Here is a 19,506-nt window from a genome sequence, read left to right as displayed (position 1 = left end):
AGATAAGGGCAACGAAAGGTGACTCAGCAATCCAACACAGGCGGCGTCTCCTGAGATAAGGGCGGCCTGTGGGGCCTGAGGACAGTGGGATACTGGGATAAACAGTCATGAGATACAACAACCGCTGCATAAACTCCTGTATAAACTTAATCAGCATTGGATATATTCGTTGCAGGAGGGGGGAAAAAAGTCTTAATAGTACAGCTTTATGTTAAAAGACAGAGCCACAGCAGATATTCATAAGAGACATGTCTGAGTTAGCCAAACCAGACATATAACTCATCATTTATTTAGAATTGCCATCAATATTAATCCACAATTTATATTTATTTTAATAATTTCAGACAATATGTGGGCGCTCGTCATTATCGGAATTCAAATTGAGCAAGAGTGTGACCTTAAGATTGGCCTGGATATGAAAAGTGGACTGGAGTTATTTAACAGTTTGGATATATGGACTGATTTGCTGCTGTGCTGTCGGGTAAATTAATGTTTCACTCCAGAAAAAAATCCAGATGAATTAGGTGCAGCTCAGTCCCAAGACACATTTAAACAGTTTGGGAATAACTTGACTTGTCGGGTATTTAAATATATTTCTGGTGGTGGACGTCATAGCTTCAATTCTCAATTAAAAATTGTGCATTTGGTTTTAAAGTGCAGAACAGAAGATCACTCAAATGTATGGAAGACATAATGTATAATAATGTTTTTTTTTGTTAAAGAAAAAGAAAAAAGAAAAGGTACTTCTATGGGAAATAAAACACTTGTGTTAATTTCATGGGTTGCCAGTACAGGTGACAGTGGTTGAGTTGTCCAATATGCCAGTGAGGACCCCCTCCACCCCCTCCACACCCACCCCCCAATCAGCTTCTTCGCTGAGAATGAAATAAATAAACAATGAACGGTCCACTCTCCTCGCGCGCCTCATCCCATCTCATGCATGACTGCCAGTCATGGTCTACTGGGTGTCAGCTTTTATTGGCACGGCACAAAGCAAGTGCCAAGGGCTCGGTGGCTTGACTCGGCGCTGCAGACTCGGCCTGTGGATAAAAGCAAGCAAAATGCCTCAGTCGCGCTCAGAGACATAGTCATGTTGGGCTGGAACGAGGAAGTGCAGTGGAGAGGGGAGGGACTCCGGGCGCAGCTCCATGGGGCCGCCGCGGCGCTGCGACCTTCTGCACATGGAGCCGGGGAGAGCTGGAAGAACTTCATTCTGCAAACTCAAGGAATAGCAGGTAAAGTGACCTCCACTGTGCTTTTCCGCTCCCTCACTCTGACGCCGAAGCCTCAGCCACGACCTGTGAGCTGAGAGAGTTTGTTGCCGGGAGTTTTAGGAGTTTCATCTGCGTCTGACTGGAAAACGCGCACTCCTTGTAGTTTCGGTGCAGGTGCGCTGCCGCAGCATCAGATCCCGTGCGTTATTCTCACATAGTGTTGGATTAGTGACGGATTAACACGACATACTGTTTTTTTTAAAGTTAATCTCGGATGTGTACATCAATATTTCAACTCGTAATTAGTTTCTGTATAACCGCTAGTTCAAGCGCAATGATGGAATTTCTCCTATTTTCCTTGCGTAACTTTCCCTCAGGAAAACGTGGATAAATTGTCTCACAATGATTCACATTTTTTTTTAAATAAAGCGTCATTTAGAATTTAATAATAATTATCCACGCATTTTGTCATAATTTCAGTTTGGTGTATTATTTTTCACTTTCCTGTTATGGCACCTGTTGCAGCAGACGTGCGCACTCAGGAAACTCAGAAACTCTGTGTGTGTTTTGGAGCTCAATAAAATATTAAAAATGTATTTTTAGAAATAGAGAGAAGGAAAACTTGAATTTAGACAAATGAACCGAGGGTCACAGAAATATATAACTACTATTATGTTTGCCGTTGTTAAAACAGGAAATCATTTCGCACCGACAAAGACTGCTCCATCTTCTGTGTCTCAAAATACTCGACAGTAAATATAAATGTGATAATTTCTCATACCGTTAATGTATTCAGTTGATCGACTTATAGTCCGAAGGGGAGAAAACACACACACACACACGCACACACACGTAGGCAGGACTGATTAAACTTTTTACACTGCTGTCACTGAGGTAGAAAGTTGTTCCTCAACGCCCAGAATAAAAAAAATATACTGAGGAAATTGTTACAAAGAATGTTCTATGTTAAACAAAACATAAAGATTGTAGCAGTTGAACATCTTTAGAAATTAATGTAAGTCCCATTGAATATTTAAATATCTTTAATTAAAATTGAATTCCTCAGTTGCTGTATTGTGGCACTTAAAGTGTTATAATAAAATAATATATCAGTGTAGTCCTATCATTTATGAGCCAATAAGACACATTTGGTCTTGTATAGTCTGTTTTTCTTTCTTTTTAGCAAGTATGAATGTGTCATTTATCCAGTAAAATGACTAAAACCAGACATTTAATAATAATAAAAAAATACACCTTGGCAAATATGTGTGATTTCATACAGACATACAGAAACTTGGAAATGAACCTCAGTACCTGCTCATATAGGACTTTTTTCTTTTTTCTTTTCACAGCTCAGAAAGAGCAGAGCTGAAAGTGCTGCACATCCATTATCTTTCTTGTCAGTAGAAACAGAAGTAGGAGGGGGCAGAGGAAGACAGACAGTTATTAAAATGATTGTATACTGTCTGAATAGCAGAGTAGTCAAGTGTGTCAGATGCAAATGGAGGAAACTTCTCCTCAGTGTTATACCTTAACTCTGCCCTCGCCCCTCCACAGGCTCCCAGAACACGTCCGTTAACGCTATATCGCCCCAATTACACCCAAATATTTCATGAATTGCTGATGAGAATCTCCACGTGCACGTGAACAGAGGTGACCGTGCACCACTTGGCTTGGCAATATCTGCTCGTAATTGTTGATAAGAAGGGCTTTTCTTCAAACACACACATTTTCATTAAATCATTTAAATAATGTATTTATAATAATATAAACGTACTTTAACAAATTGTCGTGTTTTGTGACTATTGTCACAATTTATACAGTTTTCATCACATGAATCAAACTTAGTTCTCACTGAAACACTTCTTTTTCCTATTATGAAGTCCGCAATTTTTTTTTATCCTTGAGTGTTTGCCGTGTTCATGATTCATTTTAGATATGTATACACTTAAATAGTACCACACACACACACACACACACACACACACACACACACTGGTGTTCGAGCTTCCCCCAGGGTGCCCAGACTTTACTGGTGTGGTCCACAGTATCTGTTAACGGTTTCGTTGTTTCTCATCTCCACCCTGCTCCCTGATGTCGCCTTTGCACCTCACTATGTACTCACGCCTCACACACACACACACACACACACACACACACACACACACACACACACACACACACACACACACACACACACACACACACACACACACTGAGGAGGACGACTGAGAATTCTGTCAACCCACAAGCCTCTTCCTGCCTCTCCTCACTTGACGTACTCAGACCAAAACTTTTCATGCCCCCCCTGCATCTATTTTCTGTGACTTCCATTTCACTGGTTTGAAAAATTCCACCTGCTTGCACTTCCTACACAAACACACACACACACACACACACATTTGTGCACCTTTCCTTTTAAGGACGCTGCATTGACTTCCATTCAATCGGAGAGCCAAAACAAAATCTTATCCCTAATCATAACCACAAAAAGTCAATGACTAACCATAACTTTAACTTCAAAAATGAAGTCCTGCCCTCATTAGGACCAGGTTTTGGTCTACATGGGGACTACTGGTCCTGACAAGATCATCATTTATGGCCAGAAAAGGTCCTAACAAACACAAGTACACACATGTTCAGGTCTATAAACTGATGCCAAGGACAATTCAAATGCATTGATCCCACTTAAGGCACAGTATCAGTTAGACTGAGGTACAACTAGAACATGATATGGGAAGAGTTGTTTGAAATGTCAGTGACATATGGAAAAAAAAAAAGCAGCTTGAAAATAGTATCACTTTCTGAAACAAAATAGCTACTTCCTGAATACTCTGCATGCACCTTGCTTTCCACATGCCTACGCAAGTGGGTTGTGGCTGAATGTTGGAACTTTTTTTTTCTTTCTAAATTTTATTTCTGTCGAAGACCCCCCCCACTCACACACACACACACACCTCCCCGCCAACACATCCGTGTTTCCCTTCGCACCATCTGCCCAGAAAAAAGGGGACATGAGAATACACCTCCCGCTGTACCCTAACCTCCAAACTCCAGATGCTGAAGAACGGCACTGCACAGTCGGAGCAGAGAAACACGCAACACCCCAGTGTTGCGGCGAACAAATCATCTGCACCAGTGAACTTTGCCCTGACGCCCCCTCCCTCCCTCCCTCCCTCGCCGACACTTGTGTCCTCAGCGTCTGCAGGATACCGAGCTCCTGAATTGACTCCGCAGAAGATTATGAGTTGCGACAGAGAGCGGCCTGGTCGCTTCCCACTATTTGTTCCAAATGTGTGGAGCCATCTGTCAGCAAAACAGGAAGGCCTAGGTTCCCCTTCTCCCTTGGGCTTGTTTCGCTATTTTCAGGAGCTTCACTTCTCCCTGCGTGGCTTCTTGGACTGGGCAGCGGCTCCACCGAGGGCTTCTTGAAGTGGCGAAGCTGGGGCTGAGGCTGTTGGGCCCATCTGCTGCAGGCTTGAGGGCCATCCATTATTAATGGGGCCACAAGCACTGGTGACTCCTCAGATATTCAGCCCTGGCCGGAGCTTTGCGTCTGAACTCAGCAGCCTTGTCTTGTCTTGAGAGAAAAAAAAGAAAAAGAAAAAGTAAATAACTATATAAATAAATAAAGAGAATAAACTTCTCTGTCCTTTGGCCTGCTTCTCTTTTCTCTTATCTCTTTTCTTTCTCTCCTTCCTGTTGCATTTGCTCCTGACTCTTGCCCTGCCATCACTATCCACTTCTCTGCCTCCACGTCTTCTTCTTCCTCATCTCCCCTCACTTTCTCTCCCTCCCTTTGTTTCTGATTGTAGCTTGCATGCATCTGTGCTCAGGCCGCGGGCTCACTGATGCGTGCTCAGTAAATTAGAGAGAACATGAGCACCGATCAGCTGGGCACGGCGAACGCCCGCATCCTTGGTGACCTGGGGCCAGTTAATTTTCTGCTTAATTTTGCGGCAGTCAGTTTGCATTTTTGGATGATTATGTGGCAGGAAATTAACAATAAATAACAAATGTGGTCTGAAAGCTCATTCCCGGCGAAGTCGTGCCACCAGCGGGCCCCATCAGCTGGAGCCAAGCCACTCTCCAAGCCCAGTCTCTCTGTCAGACTTGTAATGAAAATGTCTGTGATTCTTTGTAACGTAATGCGGGGGGGGCAGTGGTGTGTCTGCAGCTGTGACAGGAGTGATCTCAGCGAGGTGACGGAGTCATGCTGAGAAAGTACACCTCTTACTCCAGTCTATAATGGTGTTCCTTTAGCCTGTACTTGATTAAACCTGCACACAAATACATCTCTGTCTCTCTCCCATTAGAGTACTTGCACCGCATGGAGACAGAAGAGGCCCAGGAAATGGCCCAAATGCCAGGTAAAAGACTACCTACTACATGATTGAGATACAATAGGCCAACAAACTGGCTCTTATACCCGGCCTGGAGTTAATTTTGCTCCCAATGAAACACATTGCGTGGTGAGTGATGGGTGTTTGCTGGTGTGTGTCTCCACAGGCAGGGACAGTCCCCCTGCCAATGAAGCATTCGAGGAGGCAGAGGAGCCCATGGCCGTCCCCGAGGACCTGTCAGCCAGCTCCGCCCACCTGCACAACAACAGAGGGGACAAAGGTACGTGCGGCCACATCTCACCAATTTCACCCACAGCCAATAAGAATATCAGGGATGCCTGTGTGTGTGATTGCTACATTACATATAGTGTTAAAGCCGGAGCCGTTCCCATCAGTAATGTATTCATTCCCAAATCAGACTTAAACACTTACATGAGTGGTATCAAAAGCACAACATCCGTAAGAAAAAAACATGCTTTTATAACATAATTTCATGCACATCCAGTGGGAGAAATTTACCATTCCAAATCCCTGGGAAAATTGATTTAAAGCTGCAAAGAGACACATTTAGGTCATTGGCAGAAAAGGTAAAAAAGAAAAAAAAGCCCTCTTTGATCCATGGCATGTCATTAACAAGCAGAATCTTAAGGAATAGCTAATGTGGCCTTGATTTGAGTTTGTGAACATCAAGCCAGGGAATATCATGGTGAAAATAAGGATGAAGCATGCAAGAGGGATTCACACTGGTGGTGTATATTTATCTCAAGTCTTCTTGAACGTGGGGGGGATTTGTGAAAAAAAAGTATGTAATATTGGTCATTTAAGGCTCGTCAGTTTTGCTCGACAGCAAGATGCAAGACTTAGCGCGAAAAGGAGGATTAATTATGCTGCTTATTATGATTATTGTTGGGTTGTTTTTCTTTCAATATGTCCAAAATATCAGGGACAGTCACAGCTTTCAAGACGCACCCACACATATCATTAATATATATATACTGTATAATAATAATATATTTTATTTAAAAAAAAGATGTGTGACAGCTCAAATTTCACCATCCTATCAGTATTTTTCCACTTATCCAGATAACGGCAAAGATTAGCAGCACACAGTAGACAATAATGCATGAGAGGAAACTGAAATAGGATGTGTAAGAGTTTCCTAAGAAGAACTTGCCATCAGACAATTTCAACACATCAGGAGATAAAGAGTTCAGGAACAGGGCCAAGCTCGAGCTCGAAAGAGACAGAGATGTGTGTGTGTGTGTGTGTGTGTGTGTGTGTGTGTGTGTGTGTGTGTGTGTGTGTGTGTGTGTGTGTGTGTGTGTGTGTGTGTGTGTGTGTGTGTGTGTGTGTGTGTGTGTGTGTGTGTGTGTGTGCAGGTGTGTGTGGTCCACACACACCTGCATACACACACAAATGCACTCCGTCTTACTTTACAACTAACATCTAAGTGATTGAACCATGTTAAATGAAGTTATGCGGCGTGTGAGCCGTGTTTTATATGATTGTGTACGTCTCAGCTGTCTGATTGGCTTAGTGCAACATGGAAAACACAGGAAACGGTGATCGCCCACGATTTAAACCTTTACTCTCATTTGCTCTGCGTAAAGACGCCGAGGCGAGCGTCGCTGTCAGCGTGGACGTGCAACGCTTTTATGTATTCTGTTTAATCTCTATTCAGTATAATCACTTTGCATGTGTGTACTTGTGTACATATATATATATATATATATATATATATATATAGGGACATACAAAAAAGAGTGTAAAAAGAAGGGAAGTGCAAGTATCTGGTACATCTATGCACTGATGCCTCTGTGATAAAAGCCAGAATTTGTTATAATTATCTCTCAGGATCATGTGCTGCTCAGTTCTCTGTAATGAAACAGGCAAATAAACACAGGGGGTCTGTAAGTGGGACACAGGACCTCACGGTATCTAGAGCTTCAACCTCAAAAACCCAGGTCGTTTCCTATTGCAAGTACGCTTTCACAGCCTGGGATTGTCATTATTACTACGCTCAGTTTACTGCAGTCCACACATAATATTATTACTCCAAGAGTAACGGGGTTAATAAGTCACAGTGGGGGAAAAAAAACGTTCTACTATATTTAATTTCTTTTCCTCATAACTATAACTGACGTAAAATAAACAGGAATCCCAGTTATAGGTTTTCACTTTCAGTGATTCAGACAGAACCTTTGCTATTTCAGATTTGACATGAGACTGAGAGGGAGACCGAGCGGGCTACTTCCTAAAAACTTGGAGGCGAGTCTTTTTAAAAAAGTGCGAGGGGGGAAAAGCAGGGCTGTTTTCAGCGTTCCTGCAAGTGGCGTTGAGTGTGTCGCTCGCGTGGTTTAACACGTGTGGTTCCACTACCTTGCACACAGGGTTATTTTCAGGCAGTGAGAGCAGCACACGTCGGTAACAGGAACCTCCAGCAGACTCCCTGTGTTTCTCTGTCACGTTAGACTTAGACTAGTTCTGCACTCCTGCTTTTTAACGACAAAATGTGGACGTCCACTTGTGAAAGGGAATGTCTGTGCCGACTCTACTGTAAACCCCGCTTGTGAGAGCCGAATTAAACGCACAGAGAGTCCGGAGATTTCTCTCAGTGTTCGTCGCTCCAGTCCGTGTCACCTCTTTATCTGCAATGTGAGGATTAGTTCCAGACCAGGTTATAACGTTTTTATTGCGACCTGTTTTGTTTGTCCACTATGTGACCTGACAGTTGCTTCCCAAAAAGAGTCCTAATCAGGATGTGTGACCATGACAAATGATATAAAGTAAAAAGCCTTCTTCCTTCTCCCGATTTAGTCACAACTTCCCCTTATCCAATAGAAGTGGGGGACGGACCAGTTTTCATGGTTCCCTTCTGTCTGCTTTAACTTGAGAACCTTGCTGATGTATTACATGTTTCAGGAACTGACAGTTGCTGATAAGCATAAAGGTTTTTTAGTTTATTAATCCAACCAGTAGTGTTCCATAAATCTGTAAATCAACATTTCTTTTAGAACATTATTTGCTTCAGCCTTAAAAAAATAAATGTATATATTGTTTCCCAGATAAGAGGCTCTACTTAAAATAACCCTTATTTTTTTTATTTTTTTTTATTGATTTCCATAATTTTACAACTCCCTGTTGGCATTAGAGAAGTATTCAGAGGTGTGACTGAAGGTAGTATTACTAAATCCTTTAATTAGTTAAGGAGGGGTGGTGTAGACACTTAGTGAGTTTTTGATATGCAAATGAACTTAATCACTTGACCTATTTAAAAAAAAAAAAATCTGACTGTTACATCACCAATAAACACATGGATTAAAAAAAAAATTTAGTCATTAAAGTGAGAAATTTGTACATTTTGAAATGCACACACCACACACACACACACACACATTGCAAAACTCACATATAGATGGTCATGAAAAGTGGTTTCAACTTCATGCTATGCACACAAAACTAAAGTGAAACTACTACTGTGTTGATATCTAGTGTATGTTATCCCTAGTTTTAATAAATAAATCATGCACAGTGTATCACTAAAAGTCACCATCATCTTTTACATTTTAAGTTTTAACGTATAAGCAGCACTGAAGCCTTTCTGTCACTTTGACAAAACATGTTTTCCCAAAAACATTTCTCCATTCAAACAGAAGAGGAAACTGTCGTGTGATACAAAAGAAGAAAAAAAATCCTTCACTGATGGATGACAGGAATATGCCACTGAAGAGTGAACAGTCTGGCGTTCCTTTGTTGTTCGTTCTCAAACTGTTCACCTCCTGCTGTCTATGGGAAACATTCTGTATATCAGGGGATTTATGTTTCTTTAGTGCTGTCAGTGAACATTACAACCAAAAAACTGTTTCAGTTACAGGCTATTTTACAATTCCTTTCCCGTGCTTCCCTTTCTGTCACTTCTCCATAATTCTTGGTATTTCAGTTAGACAGGCCCTCTTTCTGAAGCTTCCCCTTTTCCATAGATTCCTACATTTCATGATTTCCACTTCTTCCTCTTCAGTTGTACAAACAGAGGTAGAGGCATGGGGAAATCAGTCTGCTACCACACCATGACATGCAACCACATTATGGGACTTGCAAGATCGGTCAGTTCTCTGAAATGTTTCTAAACTTAACCTGTGGGAAAATGAGGAGCCCGGCAGTTTAACTTAACACAGAGGACACTTCTGTTTTCCTAATCACGTCGGGAATATCAGTGTAGTAGCTGTAGTTTAACAGATAATAATTTCCGTTCATGAGTCATGCTGAGTTTATTTCCAGCATTTTTCATTGAAGTCAAAGGTACGACCCCCAGTGAAGGAAAAAGAAGAGGCTGTGAATGCACACACGCCTGTGTGTGTTCCTGTCTGTGTGCGCGCACATCGCACTTTTGTTTGCTCTCATACACACTGCTGTCGTCCCTAGTTTTGCACAGTTTCCTGTTTCCTGTTTATCGAGCTGTCATTTACTTCACCAAAAAAGTGTGATTGTGTGAGATGATCTGTGTGTTTCTTCATCGCGCCACTGACATCCTCCCAACAGTGCAGTCATGCTCTCCACCTGTGTGTCCTAAGAACTCTTCTGCTGCTCCTGAAGAAAAGAGCTTCACAGTTTAAATGTCAGAAGGCTGAGCATGTTGACAAAATGTACCATTCTTATTCACGTGCATTCAAAAAAAAAAAAAAAAAAGTGTTTGTCTATGTCAATCACTTAAAAAGAAAAAGGCCAAACAACACGAGAAAGAAAAGTATAAATCTAAAATGTCAAAAAAAAGAGATTTAGATAAAAAAAAAATCAGATTAAGATCTGTACCAAATATAAGGAATAATGACCAGGCTTGTAAATTTATATTGAAGAAGAATCAAATTCATTGATCATGTCACAGTAATACTTTTACACTGAGAAACTGCCCTCTATTCTAAACCGTGGCCCCTCCCCTTGCCCTCTTTTTTCAGTCTGTAACATTAAAGTTGAGGCTCGCAGTGATGAGGAGAATGGGCTGGCCTGTGACATGAATGGCGTGGAGGAGGAGGAGTGCGCGGAAGACTTGCGCGTGATCGATGCCTCTGGGGCCAAGGTGAACGGCTCACAGCCGAGCCCCGAAGCCAAGGCCTACTCCTCAGCCGGAGGTATCCGGCTGCCCAACGGGAAGCTCAAGTGCGATATCTGTGGGATAGTTTGCATTGGCCCCAATGTGTTGATGGTGCACAAGCGAAGCCACACTGGTAAGCCAACCTGCAACACTTGCCCTTCCTTTGCACCCATGTTCACTGACAGTGTGAGAGGTGTCTTCTACAGATCCTTTCTAGTTTTAGAGCATTATTTAGACTTTAAAAGGCAAATAAATGGCGCAGAATAGTTATTTACTGTATATCTTCTGTTCCTGCAGTATAGCCGCTTTCTTTAACAGTAGACGTAAACTTAGAGCACTGCTTTATGTTTTCCCTTAGATGTAGCGGTGATGGCGTACCTGCATTTGGTCGTATGCATGTCCCATCGTGCGTGAAATAGACTTTGAGCAAACCATTAGTGTTCATTATTGTTCGTGTGGTTGACTCTGAATTACCACATTACAAGCAGCAGTAACTGGTCAAATAACTGTGCGATAAAAGTATCAGAGACAAACTCGGACCCCAGACACATGCTACACTCCGACGAGGAGCAGGATATCTGCTGCAATTATGTGGGATCTCCTCGAAGTGACAATTATCTGGCTATTAAAAGTTTTTTTCAAATTTCAAAATTGATATTCTATTGTAATGAATCCAAACCAGTGGTGGGGAACATTTTTGAAAAAGGCACTTAACTGTCAAGCTTTAGAAACTAATGAAACTCAAAATGGAAGAAAGGAACACTAGGCTAATGTAAATGCAAAAGAAAGTACAATAAAGGATATAATGAAGTGCCTCCTATTTAAATAGAAAATATTCTGTGGTGGGTCTTTGCTCCAGAAATGCATTTTTAATGAATTTCCTTTTTTATACATTTTTGCTGCTTCACTGGTGACTCTTATTTTATGGGGGGCCTTTGAAAAAAAAGACATATTAAAACGTTCTCACAGAATGCCACAACACTCGGAGAGGCTGGATATTGGTTTATTCCAGAGGCGCTGATCAGGAAGACTGGCTCTCAACACAAAGTGTTTCCTTCGCTTTATTCAAATGAGGCTGAATTTGCATTGTGATGTGCCCCTCTTATTTCAGAGACGAAGAAGAGTAAAAAATGAGATTTTCAGATCAAATTGACCTAGGCAATGGTGCATTACGGAACTGGCAGGCTGAGTCTGAAAGGCTCTTGTTCGATCAGAGCGCCAGAAGTCAGCGGGGCAGGGGGAGCATGGAGAGATGGAGTGTCACTCTGCTGTGAAACCCTCCCACAGCCTAGCTGGATCACTCGCAGCCCGAGAGACGCTCCATCATTCGACTTGTTCTGGAGCTCAGGAGGCTTGTAGTGCAGTGACCCCGCATCCCCACAGCAACAGCCTGCTTTATTCTAGCTGTTTTTATTGTTGTCAGTGGAGGACTCAGACATGATGAGATTAGGGAGAGCAATCAGGAAAAGACTTAAAATCATGTATACATGAAAGACATAAATTGGCTCTTTTTTTTAATCCTCTGTTCTGTGCCTGTGTGTCTTACTGTCCTCTTTACAGTGCAATGTGTTTTTGCTGTGTTCTTTTCCTCAGGAGAGCGGCCTTTCCATTGCAGCCAGTGCGGCGCCTCCTTCACACAGAAGGGTAATCTGCTGCGCCACATCAAGCTCCATTCAGGGGAGAAACCCTTCAAGTGTCATCTATGCAGCTACGCCTGTCGCAGGAGGGATGCCCTCACTGGCCATTTACGCACCCACTCGGGTGAGTACGCACAGGTCACCCCCACTGCAAACTTCTGCACTCACTCGACTATTCTAGGAACACAAGGTGGAAGTCTTTACCAACTGTTCTGCAGTGCATATACAGTGAGAGCTCCTGCTGTATAAGGGGAAGTTGACTGGGTAGATGTGGTGTCACTTTTTTTTTTTGCAAATGCTTTGCAGAAGTACGTGCTAATGAAATGTTTTGGTTGTAAACAACACACTTACTCTGAATTTGCCCTGAATGCGTTTAACTGAAAAATAAAAGGGTTAATTCCAAAATGAAATGGTTCATTTTTTTTAATTATTACACCAAATATGATGCAATTAATGATTTGTGTCAATCATTTAATGTTGTAAAGTGTTATAATTACAAGTCTGTATAGGCTGTGCAACTGAATTAAATGAGAGACAAAGGCTAAATTGAAGGAAGAATACTGCCATCAAAAACTGGTATAGGCTCTCATATTTAAAAAATGTTTTTGAATAATGTGTTTATCATTTTATTATTATTCCTTTTTTCCATCATGTACAAATATTATCCAGGGTTGCTGGAGACATTGGGCAAGAGGCAGATTATAATCTGTACAAGTGGCCATACTGTCACAGGCCCAACATACGTACAGACACACAACCATTCACATTCACACCTACTTCAGCTAACCTAACCCCAAACTGCATGTCTCTGGACAGTGGCAGGAAGTGGCTCTTTAATACGTTTGTTCATGCTTCTTAGAGTAAAAAGGGGTCAGTGGCTCAGGAATACGTGCATCCTCACGTCAGAAAGTCTGAGCAAAAAAAATTAAAAAACACTACTTGTTATGTTTAGTTGTCATATGGAGTTTTCATCTTTTGTCTCTACAGTTCTAAATGTAGTTCCCCAGGTTACTCCACAGCATTGTAGGGCTTAAGGATACATCTTTAAAATCTTTAAGGCTAAAGAGAAGTTAAATTGTAAAAAAAAAAAAAAAATCCTGTAGAAGGAAATAATAAATCCCTCATGGGTTTATTGTGTTGATGTAAAAGTAGTAAAATACCCACACAAGTTTTTATTTGTATTATGTAAAATCCCAAATGCTCCCAAATTTCCCCCAAAACACCAATAACAGGACTGCAGTATTAACTGCAAACATGTCCATGTCATTCCAAAAATCACACGTTTGCTTGTGAAGTTTTTGCACTGGAATTCCCAGGGAATTCACTGCAGGCAGCAGACAAGACCTTTCCTCTGTGTCTCCTGTAGGTGGTGCTCTTTGCATTTGTCTGACAACTAACAGTGCTACATACACTGTTTTATTCACTTCATATTGGAAATGTAAAATCCAGCCCATTTGATTTTTTTTTTTTTTGTCCATGAGAGATCACAATACAATATATGAGCAGTTGATACTGGGCGGTTAAAGTGTTTAAATAACTAACCCAAGCCATATATCTAATCTTTGGTTGCCACTTAATTGACAGTAAATGCATTTAATTGCTCTCTTCAATTAAAACTGTCTTTTTTTTGCAGTGGGAAAACCACACAAGTGTGCTTATTGTGGCCGGAGTTACAAGCAGCGCAGCTCTCTGGAGGAGCACAAGGAGCGGTGTCACAACTACCTCCAGTGCATGGGGCTGCAGAGCAGCATCTACACAGGTCAGTCAACCAAATCTCATCATCTATTTTATTGATGTTGCCGGCGACAAAAGCTCACCATGCTGATGATTTGTTAATTTAATAAAATTACATTTCTGCCTTTTCCTTTTTTAAAAAAAACACCTTTCATTTTCCACATTTCTGAGATAATTAAGTCACGTTTATCAATGCTGCCACATTTGTCCAAATATCTCTAAACACACAATAGCCTAGTTGATATTCTTAACATTGAAAACATATTGAAAAGCTCTGTTTTATGCGCTGTGAGGGAAATATTACATGACGTGTCATCAGGCACCAGTTCATCGCTTTAAAAACAAGATAAACTCAAACTACTTTGACTCTGAAATCTACTTTTCTGTCTTGCTTTCCAGTAGTAAAGGAAGAAAGCAACCAGAATGAGCAGAGGGAAGACTTAAGCCAGACGGGATGTGACAGAGCCTTGGTGCTAGACAGACTAGCTAATAATGTAGCTAAACGTAAAAGCACTATGCCACAGAAGTTTGTGGGTAAGGGCTGAAATCTGCTTCCTTTGTGCAAAATAATGATTCTGTTGCTTCTTTTTGTTTGGGAAAGTCGTGCAACTGCTGCATAAGTGAAGCTGCTGTGTGTTTTGTCTTAATTGGCTGCCATCTTGGCTCTGCAGAGTGCATGCAGTGTAACAGAGAAACAGGAATTGTGCCCTTTAATTTATTTAATTGCTTGTTTAGTTAGTTGTTTTAATATTTGCCGGGGTATTGATTTACAATACTGTTCAAAAGTTTGGGGTCACCTATACAATTTTGTTGTGTTTTCCATTAAAACTCACACTTTTATTCATCAAAAGAGTTGCAAAATGAATAGAAAATATAGTCAAGACATTGACAAGATTAGAAATAATGATTTTTATTCAAAATTATAATTTTGCCCCTTCGTCAAAGAACCAGCAAAACTGTTTTCAGCTGTGCTAACATCATTGCACAAGGGTTTTCAAGGGTTTTCTAATCATCCAATAGCCTTCTAACGTGATTAGCAAACATAATGCACCATTAGAACACTGGAAATGGGCCTCTATACACCTATGTACATATTCCATTAAAAAACAGACGTTTGCAGCTAGAATAGTCATTTACCACATGAACAATGTATAGAGTGTATTTATGATCCATTTAATGTTATATTCATTGAGAAAAAGTGCTTTTACTTAAAAAAAATAAGGACATTTCTAAGTGACCCCAAACTTTTGAGCATTCGTGTAAATTATAAGTGATGATAATATTTCTGACAAAAGAAGAGGGGGATATAAAATCAGGATGTAGGTGAAAGTGAGTAGAGGTTGACCTTCACACTGCTTGTCTGTGTCTCTCAGGTGACAAACGTCTGTCAGACCTGTCGTACGACGGAGGAGCAGGCGAGCTGATTCAGCCCCACGTCATGGACCAGGCCATCAACAGTGCCATCAGCTACTTGGGGGCGGAGTCGCTGCGGCCTCTGGTCCAGACCTCCCCGGCCTCCTCTTCTGACATGGGCCTCAGCTCCATGTACCCTCTCCACAAGTCGGTGTCCGAGGGCCTGGTGGGGTCGGGCCACAACCTGTCGGCCAAAGACAGTGCGGCGGAGAACCTGCTGCTGCTCTCCAATTCCAAGTCAGCCTCCATCGAGAAGGACGGCTCGCCCAGCCAAAGTGGCCAGGACTCCACCGACACCGAGAGCAACAATGAGGATCGTCCCAGCGGGGCGCCACCCAGCCTCATCTACCTGACCAATCACATCACCTCAGGGGTGAGGAACGGTGTCCTTCCTTTGGTGAAGGAGGAGCAGCAGAGGCAGTACGAGGTGGTGACGGGGGACGGCGAGCAGGTGAGGGCATACCGGTGCGTACACTGCCGCGTTCTCTTCCTCGACCACGTCATGTACACCATTCACATGGGCAGCCACGGCTTCAGAGACCCCTTTGAGTGCAACCTCTGCGGTCACCGGAGTCAAGACCGATACGAGTTCTCCTCTCACATAACGCGAGGGGAGCATCGCTACTTATCCGCACACACGCCATCGCAAATAAACGCCTAATCCTTTTAACCCAACCTAAACCCTAATTCTAACCCTAACCCTTAAACTGAACCATTAACCCTCAAAAGGCCCTTTAATGAAGAAGGTTGAAATCGAAATGTGTCCTCACAGCCTACCACACACACACACACACACACACACACACACACACACACACACACACACACACACACACACACACACACACACACACACACACACACACACACACACACACACACACACACACACACACACACACACACACACAGGTGTATATATGGAAAAAATTGCCAAACTCACTCACCCATAGACGTTCACCTGAAACAAATGCATAGAAAAACATAATGTAAAATACACTGTTAATGTCTGAAAGTTGTGTTTTTTGACACACTATGCATGTATGTTTAACAAAGATAAATGTACACAATTATGGAAAAGAAGAATTCATTTTAACTTTTTTTTTTTTTTTTTTTTTTAAGAAAACATGCAAAAAAAATTACTTGTTATTCATTTGTCTTTGTTAAAGAAATAACATATCGTGCAGTGAAGACGACTGTGCCGCTGAGGTACTGTGTCGTTTCCATGCATACATTTAAAACCACGTATTTACAGTTACCACGTGTATCGAAATGTTGTGCAAAAAGTGACTTTTCTTTTTCCAAAACCATGCAGAGACTTTTTATCCAGTTTTAAAATAGGTCAAATTCCCGTTGCTGTCATTTCACATGCCTCTGTCTGAAATGTCAACTCTGAGGAAAACAAGGTTTGTATGAAATGCAGTCAGTGAATAATAACAAATTAACAATCATTGTGAATAACCTCAGATTTCCCTCCAAACTTTCATAATGTTCTTGTATTTGTAGCAACCTACATATTATTTATATCACATTTAGACTCCGGTCTGTATTTGTATTTATTACAGTAATTGTTGTTTTGTCTGTCGGTATAGTTTTTTTTTTTTTTTATAAAAGAAAGTTGCATCTTTTTTCTGGTCAACTGTACTAAAAAGATTTGAGGTGAGAACATGACCGCTGCTGGAAGCTACTTATCATGAGAAAATGTTATCCTGGCCTTTTTGTTTTTACGTTCTATTTGATTTGTTTAAGCATTCTTTCACTCACAAAAACGAAAGTGAGGCATTTGAAGGGAAATTTATGCTTGCAAAAATATCAATAAAGGATATTTTATATACTGTATGGACAAAGGGTGTCATGCTTTCTTTTGTCTGATTTGTGTTTTAGTGCAGATGGTTCATGGACAACGGGAGATTCCGTTTCCTCATTTTCAATATTGTTCATTGGCGGAAAGTTTCGCAGAGTTTTTGCAGTTTCATTCACGTTGCTTTGTGAAGACATATGGAGATTTCACTTCACATCCTTTCTGAAATAATTAAGGTTGGATGTCACTCATGATGCAGCTCAGTCCTGTCTGTCAAGGAAGAGCCAAGAAAGAGGGAATGATGACTGGCATTTGTGTACAGAAACACACTGGGCATACTGACAGAAATGTATAATTATAAGGAGGAATAAATAAACCCCCCCCCCCCACACACACACACACACTGTGTTAAATGACTGTGTGTTTGTAACTATAAATTAAAATAACTCATGATAATAATAATAATAATAATAGAATAATTAGATAATTAGAATATGTATACTTTCTTGAAGGATACCATACTGTCAAATGCCTTTAATTTAAATAGTGGTCACACACACACACACGCACGCACGCACGCACGCACGCACGCACGCACGCACGCACACACACACACACAGACACGTACAGGAGCTGCTGGGATGGAGCGGATCAACCACCAGAGCAGAAGGCCAGGGGCTCGTGTGCCGAGGCCCGGTCGGGGCCTGGTGTAGGAGCGTAGTGCGGGCGACAGCTCCGTCCAGATGGCTGCTGTGTGATTTAGCAGAAACGAGAAACAGCTGTGGCCAGCAGCACCGAGTCCCTCACGCTTGACTGAGGCCTGACACAAGGGGGTGGGAGGGAGGACATTTGCATGAGAGGGATAATCTGGCCAAACAACACTGGCCGTGCCAGAATCCCAAATCTCACTTCCCCTTTTAGCCCCGCCGACTGACAGCTCCTTCAACAATCAAAGTCCAACCGTTCTGTCAAAGAGATCCAGCAAGATGTTATTACTCTCTGTCACTTATCATGACTGGAACCAACTAACTGAAAGGATTTACTATAAATCAGATATTTCAGTTGAATCTATTGGTGTGTTGGAATCTAGTGTGAAGATCCTGTAAATCAGGGGTCTTTGACTTGTAAGCAGCTCCACCAAAGAGCAGTTTGTGTCATTTGAATGCAAGCCACATGAATAATGTCATCCAAATTAAAAAGTATTGTAGAGCGTTGTCCCCCTCCCCTTCCTCCCCAGAGACTTGAGGTCGCAGCGTAACATAACAGAAAGACAGAAGTATAAGGAGCTGCACGTAAACCCCTTTTCCATGACGTACACATCATCTTTGCAGGGCCGTAAATTATATTTAAAACTGAGCATTGCCATCAGTGAAGTAGCAGCAGTACTTCAATGTAACGCGATGAGACTTACATACAGCTCCTTTAAATGAGTTCAAATATTTTACTGGAAATGATAGTGGTTCTGAAGCTTTTTATATAGAACCACCTGGGAAAATATTGAGCTCCTGAACCGTGATCACCAACCGTTAAAATACAGTGGTGTAAATAGGCCGACCAATGAGATCATTTGCTCTCTCATCTTCCTCCTCTTCCTCACATATACTTCGCACACTGGTATAGTGAAATTTGTATAGAAAAGGGTTTCTTTTTTTTCTTCCCTTCCCCGTTCTCCTATACCCCATAAATAATTTCATAGCACCTTAGATTTACCTGAGCCTACCGTACAAAAAACATATTCAGCTGCAGGTGACCCAACTTTCCTTAATGTATGCAAAAGTAGCTCAAAATATAGCGACAAATTAATAATGTAATATATAAAATCTGACACTCAAAGCGGCCAATTATTGTATCCACGCTCAAGATCTCAGTCCTAAGCGGCGAAGAGTCACTCAAAATAACTGTGAACACAATTTGATCACATGTTGGGCATAGAATGTTTCAAAATATAACATTACATGCTGCTTTGACTTTAGATAAAAACATGGGAGTATAAGAGATTACAGGATGAAAATGGACTGAACGGCTGTTTGATAAAAATCTTTTCCAGTTAAACAATTGTCGCATTTTTATTTCATAAAGTGAAATGTTTGTAACTTAACCCTTTAAGGTGCTACTCAACCATTTGGTCGACCACACTTTAAGTCACTATATCTCATTGGAAAATGCATCAATCATCATTATATATATCATAAATATTTATCATAATAAATAAAATAAAATAATACAAAATGCAAAGAAATAATTTTTTTCTTTGCTTTTTTTCTTGGTGCGTACC

General features: G+C 41.4%; 1 protein-coding gene across 1 annotated transcript; it reads left to right on the top strand.

The window, feature by feature from the left end:
• Nucleotides 1–953: 953 nt before the first annotated feature.
• On the top strand, nucleotides 954–16,091 carry ikzf1 (IKAROS family zinc finger 1 (Ikaros); the record flags this gene model as incomplete). Its single annotated transcript, XM_083897362.1, is given in 9 exon segments — nucleotides 954–1,004; nucleotides 1,007–1,235; nucleotides 5,531–5,584; nucleotides 5,724–5,837; nucleotides 10,510–10,779; nucleotides 12,240–12,407; nucleotides 13,917–14,042; nucleotides 14,417–14,551; nucleotides 15,391–16,091. Coding segments are annotated over 9 exon segments (1,848 nt in total).
• Between the last annotated feature and the right edge of the window lie 3,415 nt (nucleotides 16,092–19,506).

The sequence above is a fragment of the Microchirus variegatus genome, assembly GCF_963457635.1.
Source record: "Microchirus variegatus genome assembly, chromosome: 11".
Taxonomy (NCBI): Eukaryota; Metazoa; Chordata; class Actinopteri; order Pleuronectiformes; family Soleidae; genus Microchirus; species Microchirus variegatus.
The sequence above is the reverse complement of the archived record's forward strand: the minus strand, read 5'-3'. Positions and strand labels throughout refer to the sequence as shown.